This window comes from Phalaenopsis equestris, unplaced genomic scaffold, assembly GCF_001263595.1.
Source record: "Phalaenopsis equestris unplaced genomic scaffold, ASM126359v1 Scaffold000251, whole genome shotgun sequence".
Taxonomy (NCBI): Eukaryota; Viridiplantae; Streptophyta; class Magnoliopsida; order Asparagales; family Orchidaceae; genus Phalaenopsis; species Phalaenopsis equestris.
In genome coordinates, this window is record NW_018164693.1 from 849221 (window position 1) to 861529 (window position 12309).

The 12309-nt window shown below is 31.0% G+C and overlaps 2 protein-coding genes across 2 annotated transcripts in view; both read right to left on the reverse strand.

The window, feature by feature from the left end:
* Window positions 1-2554: 2554 nt before the first annotated feature.
* Window positions 2555-5495, reverse strand: LOC110024221 (probable aldo-keto reductase 1). Its single transcript, XM_020724058.1, has 7 exons — window positions 5359-5495; window positions 4934-5101; window positions 4593-4799; window positions 4328-4500; window positions 3554-3650; window positions 3298-3451; window positions 2555-2908 (listed from the first exon to the last, which is right to left on the reverse strand). The coding sequence occupies exons 1-7, from the start codon at window positions 5416-5418 to the stop codon at window positions 2721-2723; spliced, it is 1047 nt and encodes a 348-aa protein (XP_020579717.1). The 5' UTR covers window positions 5419-5495; the 3' UTR covers window positions 2555-2720.
* Window positions 5496-11600: 6105 nt separating this feature from the next.
* Window positions 11601-12309, reverse strand: part of LOC110024237 (perakine reductase-like) — a 4432-nt gene continuing 3723 nt past the window's right edge. The window contains 1 exon segment of the mRNA XM_020724086.1: window positions 11601-11952. Coding sequence (XP_020579745.1) covers window positions 11765-11952 — 188 coding nt within the window. The 3' untranslated portion in view covers window positions 11601-11764.

Sequence of the window (12309 nt, forward strand, 5' to 3'; positions counted from 1 at the left end):
ATAAATAGTAAGTCGGGATCAATGCCCAACCTAGATTTTTTCCAATACAAAGATCAAATTTGCAGCCCCACTGAGGCAAAAATCACGATCAAGCCTACACAACACACCACAAATCACACATAAAAGAACAAAACATGTAGTAGAAACACATCAAACACACAAATACACATGGGTTGCGTCCTAAGAAGCACTTGTTTTATTGTCCTCAGCCTGATAATGTCATATTTATCAATTAGGATGACTCAAAATTGAAGTCTCTATATGTTCAATCCCATCTCCCCTAAGATATGGCTCAAGTCTTCGTCTATTAACCCTAAATACCCTTCCACTCTTTTTATCCTTAATATCAACAACTCCAAAAGGACAAACCTGCACTACAATAAATGAGCCCAAACACTTAGCTTTAAGTTTTCCGAAAAATAATTTCAATTGAGAATTATACAGTAGAACCTCTTATCCATGCCTAAATTTTTTCCTAAAAAGCTTTTGATCATGTCAATTTTTCATTTCCTGCTTGTATATCTTGGTTTTTCATAGACTTCTTCTCTAATTTCATCTAATTCATTTAACTGTAGTAAATATTTTTCTTCCAAATCTTGTAAGTTATAATTGAATTTATTCACGGCACAATATGCTTTATGTTTTAATTTTATAGGTAAATGACAAGTCTTACCAGATATAAGCCTATAAGGGGACATTCTCTTACCAAATATAAGCCTATAAGGAGACATTCTTATGAGAGTCTTATAAGCATTCTTAAAAGCCCAAAATGAAATGCTTCGAGTTATTTTAAAATATGCATTTCATGAAGGAAAATTAACCTTTTGTCCTAATGCACTTATTTGAAGCAATATCCCCTTTAAATTTTTATATGTTATTTATCTTAAGAAAAACGTTTGGAATAAGTAGATTTTAAAGCATGCTAAACATATATCTATGTTGAAAATATTTTATTGGAAGCACATAATAACATTGTTCCTAGACATAGTAATATTGTTCCTAGTTGGGGTATCCACTAAATCGGTTTGAATAGATCAAACTGCTGTGATGGGCATGAAGAATTTTAATCTCCAAGAATTTAAAACCATGTAGGTTCCTTTAGTAAACAAAAAAGTAAAACATGTAGGTTCCTTTAGTAATCCCTCCTGCAGAAAAATCATCACCAAATACACTTAATAATAAAGGTATTTCCAGATCTCATGCAAGCAGAGGTGTCTAAAACATATAGCTCATAGCATCTGTAATATGAATAAACACAATTTAAATATTGAGGATCCTGCTGAGAAAATTATTTCCTGAAAAAGATTACACTAATTAAAGCTCAAAAATATATGAGAAACCATTCATTCGTTTCTTCAAAGCCCCACAAAAATCAGTGCAAGATATATCGTATCTGCTCTTGTAAAATTGAGAGACTATGTTGACTCTGTAGAAAGAAATGCAACACATTGTATTTATCCGAAACCATTCACTGAAGTTCAATATGAAAGATAAAACCATTACTTGAACCAATTTCATCAAAACTCCAAAACGAACATTCTTGAGACACTCAATCTTTAAAATTTTTAGAAATAAAAGTCACTATTTTAATTAATAATTTTCTTTAAAGATGATCTCTCTTTAGATTTAATAAACAAAAAAGTCATGCCCTTATAGTGGACATTTAAGTGAACATTTAAGTGTCTTAATAAGTAGGGGTGTCAACGAGCCGAACCGAATACGAATGAAAAAATATTTGTTCGCGTTTAGGGTTCGGCTTGTTAACTTGTGTGTTCGTGTTCGACTCTTTTGCTTAACGAGCCATTTTGACAGCCCTATTAATAATATCAGAATTGAGTGATATTGAGCTAATTGGATTCGTCTTATCGAGATGCTTGATTCAACTATAAACAAGTTAGATTTGGAATTCGTTTGACCCCCCCAATTATGCATTGAAAGCTTTCAAACGTGGTTTAACTGCTTAATCTTGCCATGATTAACTCGAGTTGGAACAATTTTGATATTATTGTGTCCATCCCATCGAATATGTCAATTTTATTGCCAGTTTGTTGAAATCGGAGTTTTGGATGACTTTTAATCAAAATTTGAATTTTTCTTGCTCAAAAAATTATCCTGAAATTCATGTCACGCATCGAGATTTGCATTAGATGATGAAAATTTATTGATGACGCATCAAAGATAAAAAAAAATATTATAGGTTATAACTCTAAAAAGCTTTTTTTCTTTGTAGGCTTTCCCCTCATGATATATAATAATAATTATCATCATCTCTGTAATAAAATGAGCAATCTCTCATGAAGTCCAAACTCATTTGAAATTTATTGAATTTTACCAATTACTCAAATTGAAATAGTATAAGCAAGATTATGAAATATTACTTAACTCTTAGTTTTTGGCATATAAAAAATGTTATTCATATAAGCTCTAAGTAACTCTATATCTTATGTAAGCCCCTAACCTTCAATCATCCAAACAAATCAGTATAAACATAACAGCTTACAAATGAGCTCCATCTGAAAGTAAAATTAGAAACTTTTATTCAGAAATAATGCTATGAGAATTGTTTTGATAGTAGGCTTACATCAATCCCATAATCTTCTAATGAGACTTACGACAAGGTGAATAACTCATAAGACAATATTTTGATCTCATACAATGCATACAAATTGTAGCAGATAAACAAAAAAAAAATGATGCATTGTTCAGAAATCTAATCAATCTCATGTGTCGATAACTTTTTTCGGAGTGTTCGCATACTTCCATGTAATTGATTCTCCGTTACTCCAAGCTCTCGAACCCGCAACCCCTTGAATAGCGACAGCATTTGAAAGCTCTTCCAAGTCATCCTTAGTTAGCTTTACATTTATAGAGCCAATATTAATGTTCAAATTTTTGCTCTTTGTTGTTCCTATAAATAACATGCGCCACATAATAAGAAATTTTAACGCAATAAATATACAATCACCAACCCCAAATACTTGAGAAATGGTTGAGGATGAAGATGAGAACAACATTATCATTGTACCAAAACTATAAGAAGTGAAGATTATACAAATGAGAAATTGATTATATGAAACACAATTTCTTATTTTACAATACAAAAAATCTTCTAAACATTATATATTTTATAATATGAAATGATAAATACGATGGTTGACAAGAATTTGATAGACTGGATGGACTTAATCATCAAAGTTAAGATATTGATTTTATTATTACATAGGCTTCACATTGCGTCTTTAGTATTTTTATTAAAAAGCAAAAAAAAAATTGTTAGAATTTTAGATGGAAACTCACCTGGGATTGGAACAACATCATTTCCTTGATGAAGTACCCAAGCCAAAGCTAACTGAGCTGTTGTGCATTTGTGCTTTGCAGCTAATTTCTCTAAGTTGAAGAATAGTATCTTATTTTTCTTTAGATTTTCTTCACTAAATCTTGGATGTGATGCCTGACATGGAAACATCTTCACTAATGTGTTTAACACAAAGCTAACAATTATATTTTTTCATTTAAATAAGTGTCACATTGTTAAATTCAATTAAAATAATACCAGTGAACTGTATGCAGGAACACTTTCATGAACCGCTTTACCACCAAAAAAGCCACGACCAATAGGACTATATGGGACTATTCCAATTCCAAGCTCTCTATAATATAACAAAAAACAAGTTTATTTAAAAAATAGATACACATTAGACAAATAGCAAGATTGGAATGCAAATATAAAAAAATAAGGCTGATAAAATGCACAAAAATTTTCTACCTCACGTATGTTTCTTTGTTCCTTAGCCTTTGCCTCGAAAAGGTGCCATTATTTTGAAGGATAGTTTACTTTGTAAAGATGGCTCTACATTCCTCAACTAATCATATTAGTTTAGATAATAAAGAATTGTATCTTCATTATACTAGTTAGAGTTAAAATAGAATGATTTTTAAGCTTCTTGATCAATCCTTTCTTCATCTAATAATGATAAGCCAATCTTGAATTATTTAGTTTAATGATTACTTCCAAAGACTAGATCAATTAACTAGTTAAATGAAATATTTTTCTTTTTTCTACAATTCAAAATGTTTATAAAAATAAATATACAACAAACCTTTCTGGAGTTTTTTTACTTTTTCAACAATAGAAGGAGTTAAAATTTAATGAACTCTAGCTATCAATTTTAATTAATTATTTTTTCAGTAGTAGAAACTTAAACCATGAAAAAAAGATAAGAATCAAAATTTAATTTCTAACATTTAAAGTTCTTAAGAAAGATTATAATAGTGAATGTGGATTGTTAAGTAGCAATAAGTCGAGGAATAACTAAATTTGCCAAACCTACAAAGTGGGATTATCTCTTCCTCAACATCTCTTGTCCAAAGTGACCACTCTATTTGCAATGCACTAATAGGATGAACAGCATGTGCTCGCCTGATAGTATCAGCACTTGCTTCTGATAGCCCAACATACTTCACCTTACCCTCTTCAACTAATTTCTTAAGCTCCCCAATCTATAACAGTAATAAACCTTAATCTAAGAACACCAAGAAAAATTAACAAATAGCACCTACAAAAAAAGATATTGGTTAATGAGTAATCTCACCGTTTCTTCAATTGGCACAGTTTGATCAATCCGATGTTGATAATACAAATCAATGTAATCCAATCCAAGCCTCTTGAGGCTTCCTTCCAAGCAAGCTCTCACATATTCCGGCTTACCATTTACAACAGGACCACCTTCTTTATGAAGATCTACAATCCCAAACTTTGTGGCCAATTGAATCTTTTCTCGTGGAAGTTGCTTTAGTGCCTACACGCATTTGTTTTCTTGAATAATAATGGTATACAAATTAACAAATTTTCTCCTCTTCAAATTTTTCTTGCATTCTTATTAAGGTAGAAGTAGATTAAGTAAGACATAAGAAGAGGGGGATTGATAGAAACCTTGCCAACCAGAATTTCATTAGTATGAGGTCCATAGAAATCAGAGGTGTCAAAAAAAGTGATGCCATTGTCAAATGCTTCCTTGATGATGGATATGCCTTCTTCTTCAGAAACAGGGGTATTATATATTCCAGTGAGACCCATACACCCAAATCCTAATTTGGATACCTAAATAAGAAGCAGAGAACTTTCAATAATGACATTATGGATGACGAGATCATACAAAATTAAGCTTAGGGTGGAGCTCTCTTTATCAAACAAGCAATGTTTTCTTCAAAAAAAAGTTAAAAACGGTTCAAAATTGAAGACATTGTTATCTTCAAATAGTTTAGCTGATCAAGAACTGCCATATTGCAAGAGAAATTAAAGCATCAAAAACAAATTTCAAAATTAAAAAAAAAAAAATCAAAGAATGAGCTTTCTACCTCTAATCCCTGGGATCCTAGCTTTACTCTGGGCATCAAGACTTGGCTTTGTTCTGCCATTTCTTTTTTATCGGAAGCCTCTGCAGACAAAAATCAATTTTTTTTTTCTAGCCTGTATTTGAAGCTTGCTTCCTAGATTGTGCTGAAGGCAAGCTAAACTGCCTAGTGGGGGCTTCATTTAAAGTCTCCAAATCTGATCTGATAACCATAGGTGAGGTTACTCTCTACATGCATTGAGGTAAGCCAATACATCATCTAATATGTTAAAAGTTATCATTTTTCTAATATGGATGCCGTGTTCACATTTTATTCTAGGGAAAACTACATAAATAGCACCCAATTCTCATATATTTACACATGTAACACCTAAACATTCATTTATATACATATAATGTTTTATCTATGGATGAAAAGGTAAATTTGACAATGAACATATGATAATGAATGCTACTTTTGCAATTAAGAAAATTTAGGTGTGAGATAAGTAAATATGAAAATTTTGGGCGGTATGTATGTAAACACCCCTTTAATTTATAAATAACATAATTTTACATAAGTAGCATATAATTCTTATGTATATACATATCTCACACATAAACTTTCATATTTACATACATAACGCTTTGATGCTTTAAATTTATGCATGAAAATATGTATTTCACTGTTAAAATCAATAATAATGATATTTTTTATATGTTATTACAGATTTGGGTGATATGTGTGTAAATATGTAAGTTTGGGTGTGAGAAACTTAATTACATTAAAATTGTGTGTTATGTGTATAAATGCCCTATAAATTTTAAGAAGATTTACATACATATCATTTAATTATTATGTATTTACATATCTAACACCTAAACTTTAAGTTTTACATGCATGTCATCTTGCCCATGCATTAAAAGATATATTTCATATATTAAAAGATAAAATAGTAATATTTTTTAGCTGATTCTAAAATTTTAAATGATATAAATATAAAAATTAAAATATAGTTGTTAGTTATGTAAATATATAGGAATTTGGTTTTATGCATGTAAATGCCCCAAAATTGTATTTCAGAAATTATTTTTCTCTTTAATCAAACCACAACCGGGATTGAGGAAGGCATCACCTTTATGTTCAAAGCATCCTTTAACCTTTCTAATTGAGTAAAGTGTCAAAATAGTTAGTCCCAAAGTCTATATAATTATCAAAATGATATCCAACTATTTTAAAATTGAGCTATAATAGTCCTCCATTGGAACTGTTTTACACCCAATTTAAAGAATTTAGAAACTATTTCAACACTTTTACAAGCTCTGAGACTAAAACGGCCTCACATAAATAGTCGGCGACTATTTTAACACCTTATACGGATATTATGCTTCTTAGTGCTCTATTCTGAATTTTCTTAATTACTACGGTTATATGAAATCAGCGAAGTGAGGAAAAAAGAAAGAGGAAAATTCATGTCTTGTTGCCAAATAAGCATTCTAACTTGGTACAAAGATTTAAATAATGTGATTTTACTAACTTAAGCCAGATTTCATGGGCTAATAAAAACCAAAATTATTTGAAATTAGAGGTGGTGTATCATTTTTATGGATCACAAATTTAGAGATCAATTTCTCAAACAAATTTAAAGATCAGTTAGTCTAAATCCTATTAATGATATAACTTATGTTGATTTAAGAGTAGATGAAAATATTGCTAAAGATAGGAAACAAATAACATGTTCATGCCTACATAAGTATTTCATCATTAAAATATTCATTTATAGGTGCAACTTGTATATTAGTAAAGTCTTCTTTCTTTTCATGTATCTTTGAAAAGAAAAAAAATAATAATTAATGATGCAGAATATGCATGAGAAATTTTTTTCTTAAGGGAACGTTATTTTAAAATAGTTATACATATGTTGAAACTGTCGATCTTGTTAGAAAAGTTGACTTAAAAAGTTTGATCTTGCCGGAAAAAAGGAGTTTATCTTGTTGGAGTCGCGATTTGGATGGTGAAAATGTAGTCGGAGTAGCTCTAGCTCGCCGAAGTGGTTGCTTTTGCCCGGATTCTCCTCGATGTCATCGATTCACCACACAGAGCTACCAAAAGGAAGAAGGGAGAGGAAATGAGGTTTGATCGGGTGGGAGAAGATATTGGGGTGTTACCATCCTATTTGCATCTACCATGACCTATGCTATTAAGTAACTCAATAGTGTGGGACATGGTCGACGCAAAGGGGACGGTAATCGCTGCATTTAGCCTTTGCATCTATTTTTTTGGCTTCAACTCTGCTGGACGATAATTAGATGGAAATGCGACACAGATTTTGCATCCAATTAAAGTTCGACGCAAATTTTGACGCTAATTAACAGTTTTCATGAAGTGGTTAAAAGTGTATTCATGCTTTGGTTGTGACTGATACTTATATTCTTGGTCATTTCTTGTATATATACATTAGACATTTGCTTTTTCTTGAGAGTAATTTTCATCATTAATGTTACGTAATTTATAAATGTTTAGTGAATTATGTGATTTTGTGTAATCTAATAAAATTTTTTGTGGTTTATATTAAGATTTACGTTTGTGTTATTTACTTTTCTCTCTGGTTCTTCTGGATTATCCTTACGTTGTTTTGCTTTTGGACACATACAAATTCAGTAATAAAGTTTTAAAGACAACTGATGGTCGAAAATTTATTATGAGGTAAGTAGTCAAGCACACAAGTATACATATTAAGTAATATTACCACGAGAGAAGGGTTTCGATTATTTTTTATAGATGAATATCCAGTTACTAGCCCACCGAATTTTGTTTGACATGATTACTAATGTAATAAAGAAATTCTACAATCATAAGAAAAATAGTAAGTAAGTAAATTAAACAACAAGATCAAGAAACATAAGAAGCACGAAAGTTAGAGTGTCCTTCAGATGAGAAGAGACCCGTCCTTCTATTATTTAGGTGTGGTGTGTTTTGTGATTTTTCTAAGAATTTACCTATGTGATAGTTGTCAACTGGAGATGATAGTTATTCTTAGTCTTTTACTAAGTCTAAAAAAGGGTTGAAAATCATATTAAAGTTAAAAGAGGTTTAACCATATACCGTTTCTCATGACTTTCAAATCACTTATCTTGGTTGCAAAACCCTAATGACAATATGCCTATTTCATTAGGTTTTTGTAAGTTAACTTATTTATTCTACAAGTCAATGAGCAAAAATTTGAGATCATGCATGGTTTTAACTTCTTAATTGGCTAGATCAAAAGTAAACTAAGTTTAGAAAGTTAAACCAACAACCAGCATGCATGATAAGCACAAAAAAATGTTATTGGAAATCACATACATGAAAAATCATGAAAAATAACTATCCTTACATCACGAAAGCATGAAAATAATTTAGCTACGAGACATGCGAGAGAAAATTGAAAAACGAGTCATTGAACCACAGATAAAAAAAAATAAAAACTTATAGCCAATTTTCCTCTCCACACAAGCCGTGATCCTTGCCATACAATGAATACGCTCCAAGATTTTTCTCTCACATCAGAAATAAGTGCTCTCTCACAAACTCGCTCTAAAAAACATAAAGAAAACACAAGGAAAATAACCCTAAGGACTTCTTTATCTAATAAGAAAGAGAGAAACCTCTATGTCATTAAAAAAAGTTTTATCCACAAGAAAAGCTAGCTTTCAGTTGTCCAAGATGATCTAAATCATGCTCAAGCCACCTCTTTTAAAGCGCTCGCCCAAAACAGGCATGAAAACTCTTTTTAATTTGAGAAGGGGCTTCGACGGCATGACCACAACCAATTCCGATGTAGCTAAGCCATAACTGTTTTTATCGATCAAAGAGGCAATGTGACCATGTCTGATTGCAGCGTACTCATGCAGCTTATGATGTGGCCACACACAAAGTTGGCGTAGTTACACCAGCCATACAAAGAAGGCAATATAATTTCACCGCTTGTGGGCGTGGTTACACCTGTTTGGCTCCCTTGAATTTGTCGTTTTCTCACTCTATAATGCACGTTTGACCCCCTGTAACCCTCAAAACACAAAAAAAAAACCTTCCACGAACATAAAATTGTGATAGATAAGGAAGAAAAATGTATTTATTAAACATAGAAAAAAATACATAAATTTGCTTCATGTCAACAACTAAGTTCTTCTTTATGTGTCTTCAACCATTTTGTAATGTTTGATTATGTATTTCTTTATGATATTAAGCCCTATTTTTCTTTCACTTACTAATTCTATTGCACATATACTCTATTTTTTTGATGTTACTTTTTATTCTTAGGACATATAAGTTCATGGTTCTTAAATGCTTCAAGAGTTTTATACTACAATTGCAGCATGCAATATTCTGAGTATATCTTAAGACTAAATGCAAGTTTTGGTAGAAGATTCTATAGATGACCCATGATAAAACCCCCGACGACTGCAATTTTTTAAATGGGCTGATAATAGTGAGTAATACACACCAATGGTGATCATATTTGGAGATTTGCTTTGGAAAGAAAAATCTCCAAAAGACTTGATCGTTTGGACATAAAAGACAATGCTATAGTAGCATTACTTGTTGTTATTATAATTTTTATGATTGTATTATTATGAGTTACATGATGCATCACACTTGATGTAGCGTGGTGAAGGACTTCTAGCCTTTTCTTAGCTTTCCAAATTTATTTATGTAATAATGTTTGAATTTTTGCATAAAATTGTACACTTATAGCTTACATATATACATCAAGGCATAACTGTCTTTTTTCTTAAAAACGGCTGCAGTACAACAGATCATCCAAATAGATAAAGGATTTCACCATCAATAGATTTCAAACAACAATTGATCAGTTTCTTATTCAATAAGCAGCTAATGAGCTTTTGTTGCCCCAAATAGACCCTTTTTCTTCGTGAGTCTAGAGTTCTCCAAGCATGTTATGCAAGGTATTACTGTCCTGCATCTCTGCATCTTAAAAAAAAAAGAAAAGATTCACATATCATTACGTAGTCCCATCACCGTAAACTCATCATACCTCAATAAAAATTGTCCTTAAATGGTTTCCATCGTCGCTATAATGTTTTTTAATAATCTCTTACAAAATTAGGGTTTTTTTTTTTTTTGTTCTCTCTATTTGATATTTCTCTTCATCCATTTGCATAAAGTGCCATTAACTATATGAGAACATATTCAAGTTTTGTGTAAGTTTTTTCCTGTTAGAGAAGCACACAATACGAGACTACAAGTGTATTTCTTATTACTTTATGTGAATGTGCTCTCATCAAAAGATCATCATGATCAGGTATCTGCCAATGCTCATTACATTTGACTTGTTCATTTACTGACAATAAGTTTCAAAAAAATAAAAACAAAACAAAATTATTTACAACTATTTTTACAGATAGTTAAACCAGTCAAAAAGTATTGTTATATCACACACACACACACATAGATACAAGCATGCATACATACATACATATATATATATATATATATATATATATATATATATATATATATATATGTCTCGCGTACTCAAATCAGTTGGTCGGGCATCTACTTGTTAGTTGCAAGTCCCATCTGGTATGAGGTTCGATTCCCCCCCTAATATAGGGTGTGGTACTTGAATTCTTCGGCGCATGAGAGATGGTCGAGGCTCGTATAATAGCCTCTGACCGTTCCTTTAAGCAAATATATATTTTTTCATAGATTGATCTTAAGGACTTGCATATGTGCCAGATATTTCTTTATGAATTGATATATTGAAGAGTCTAACTTAAAATATTTACTTACAAAATATTCAAATCTTTAATCCTACTTTAAAAATATCAGTAATATTAATTTTTCTAAAATGAAACATACATTTTAGCATATTTTTTGATGTGATATGGACACAAGTGTCATATAAATAAATATTAAAGTTTAGGCCTTAAATATCAAAACTAATTAATTTGTATGATATATAAGTAAATCTCTTTAAGAAGTTAATGAGTTTTCCACTACTTTAATCCAAATAGCATAAATTATTTGGATAGGTACACTACAACACATTGAGATTATGTCGCTTAATTTCTACTTATCTATAGTAAAACTTTCAATGTCGACACAATCGCCTATTTAAACTTAGAAATTTCAATTCATATAACCTTCCATCATTTAAAAAAATCATTGTAAACATAACTTTTTGCATGTAAGCTTACCTTTATCTAAAAAGCAAAGTTAGGAACTTTTATTCAAATTTAATCTTACGAGCATTACCCCTGGTAGAAGATTACATTGATAACATAATCTGTTAAGTAGACTTAAGACGAGTTAAAACACTCATAAGGTGATATTTTATCATCATCTTTTTATATCTCATACAATGCACCTAACTTCTAGATGAGAAACTAAAAATATGGAGCATTGTTAATGACAAAGATAAATTTTATGCATCTTTGACTTTTGCAGGAGTGTTTGCATACTTCCATGATACGGATTCCATGTAACCCCAAGTGCTTGAACCAGCAACATCTTGAGTAGAGAAAGCATTTGAGAGTTCTTCCAAGTCATCTTTTGTTAGTTTCACATTTATAGAGCCTATATTATTTTTAAGATTTGTGCTCTTTGTTGTACCTGTAAGCAAAACGGGATATCTAATAAGAAACAATGCCACGATCACTATACAATTAGTAAGCCCAAACAGTTGAGAAATTGTGACTGCTACTATTGTTGTTCATCATGAGACCACAATAGTGCCGAGTAAAGCTTATAGAAACAAGAAAATTGCTTATATGAAAAAATCACTTTAAATGAAAACTATTTATTTGTAGTGAACAAAAAATTGTATGCTTAATTATGCATTATATATGTGTGTGTGTGTGCCGCAAGCCTTGGCCTGTTGGTGGCGGGGTCACCGTAAGTTCCAACAACCCAAGGCTTGCGGCACATATATCATATATATACATATATATACATATATATATATATATA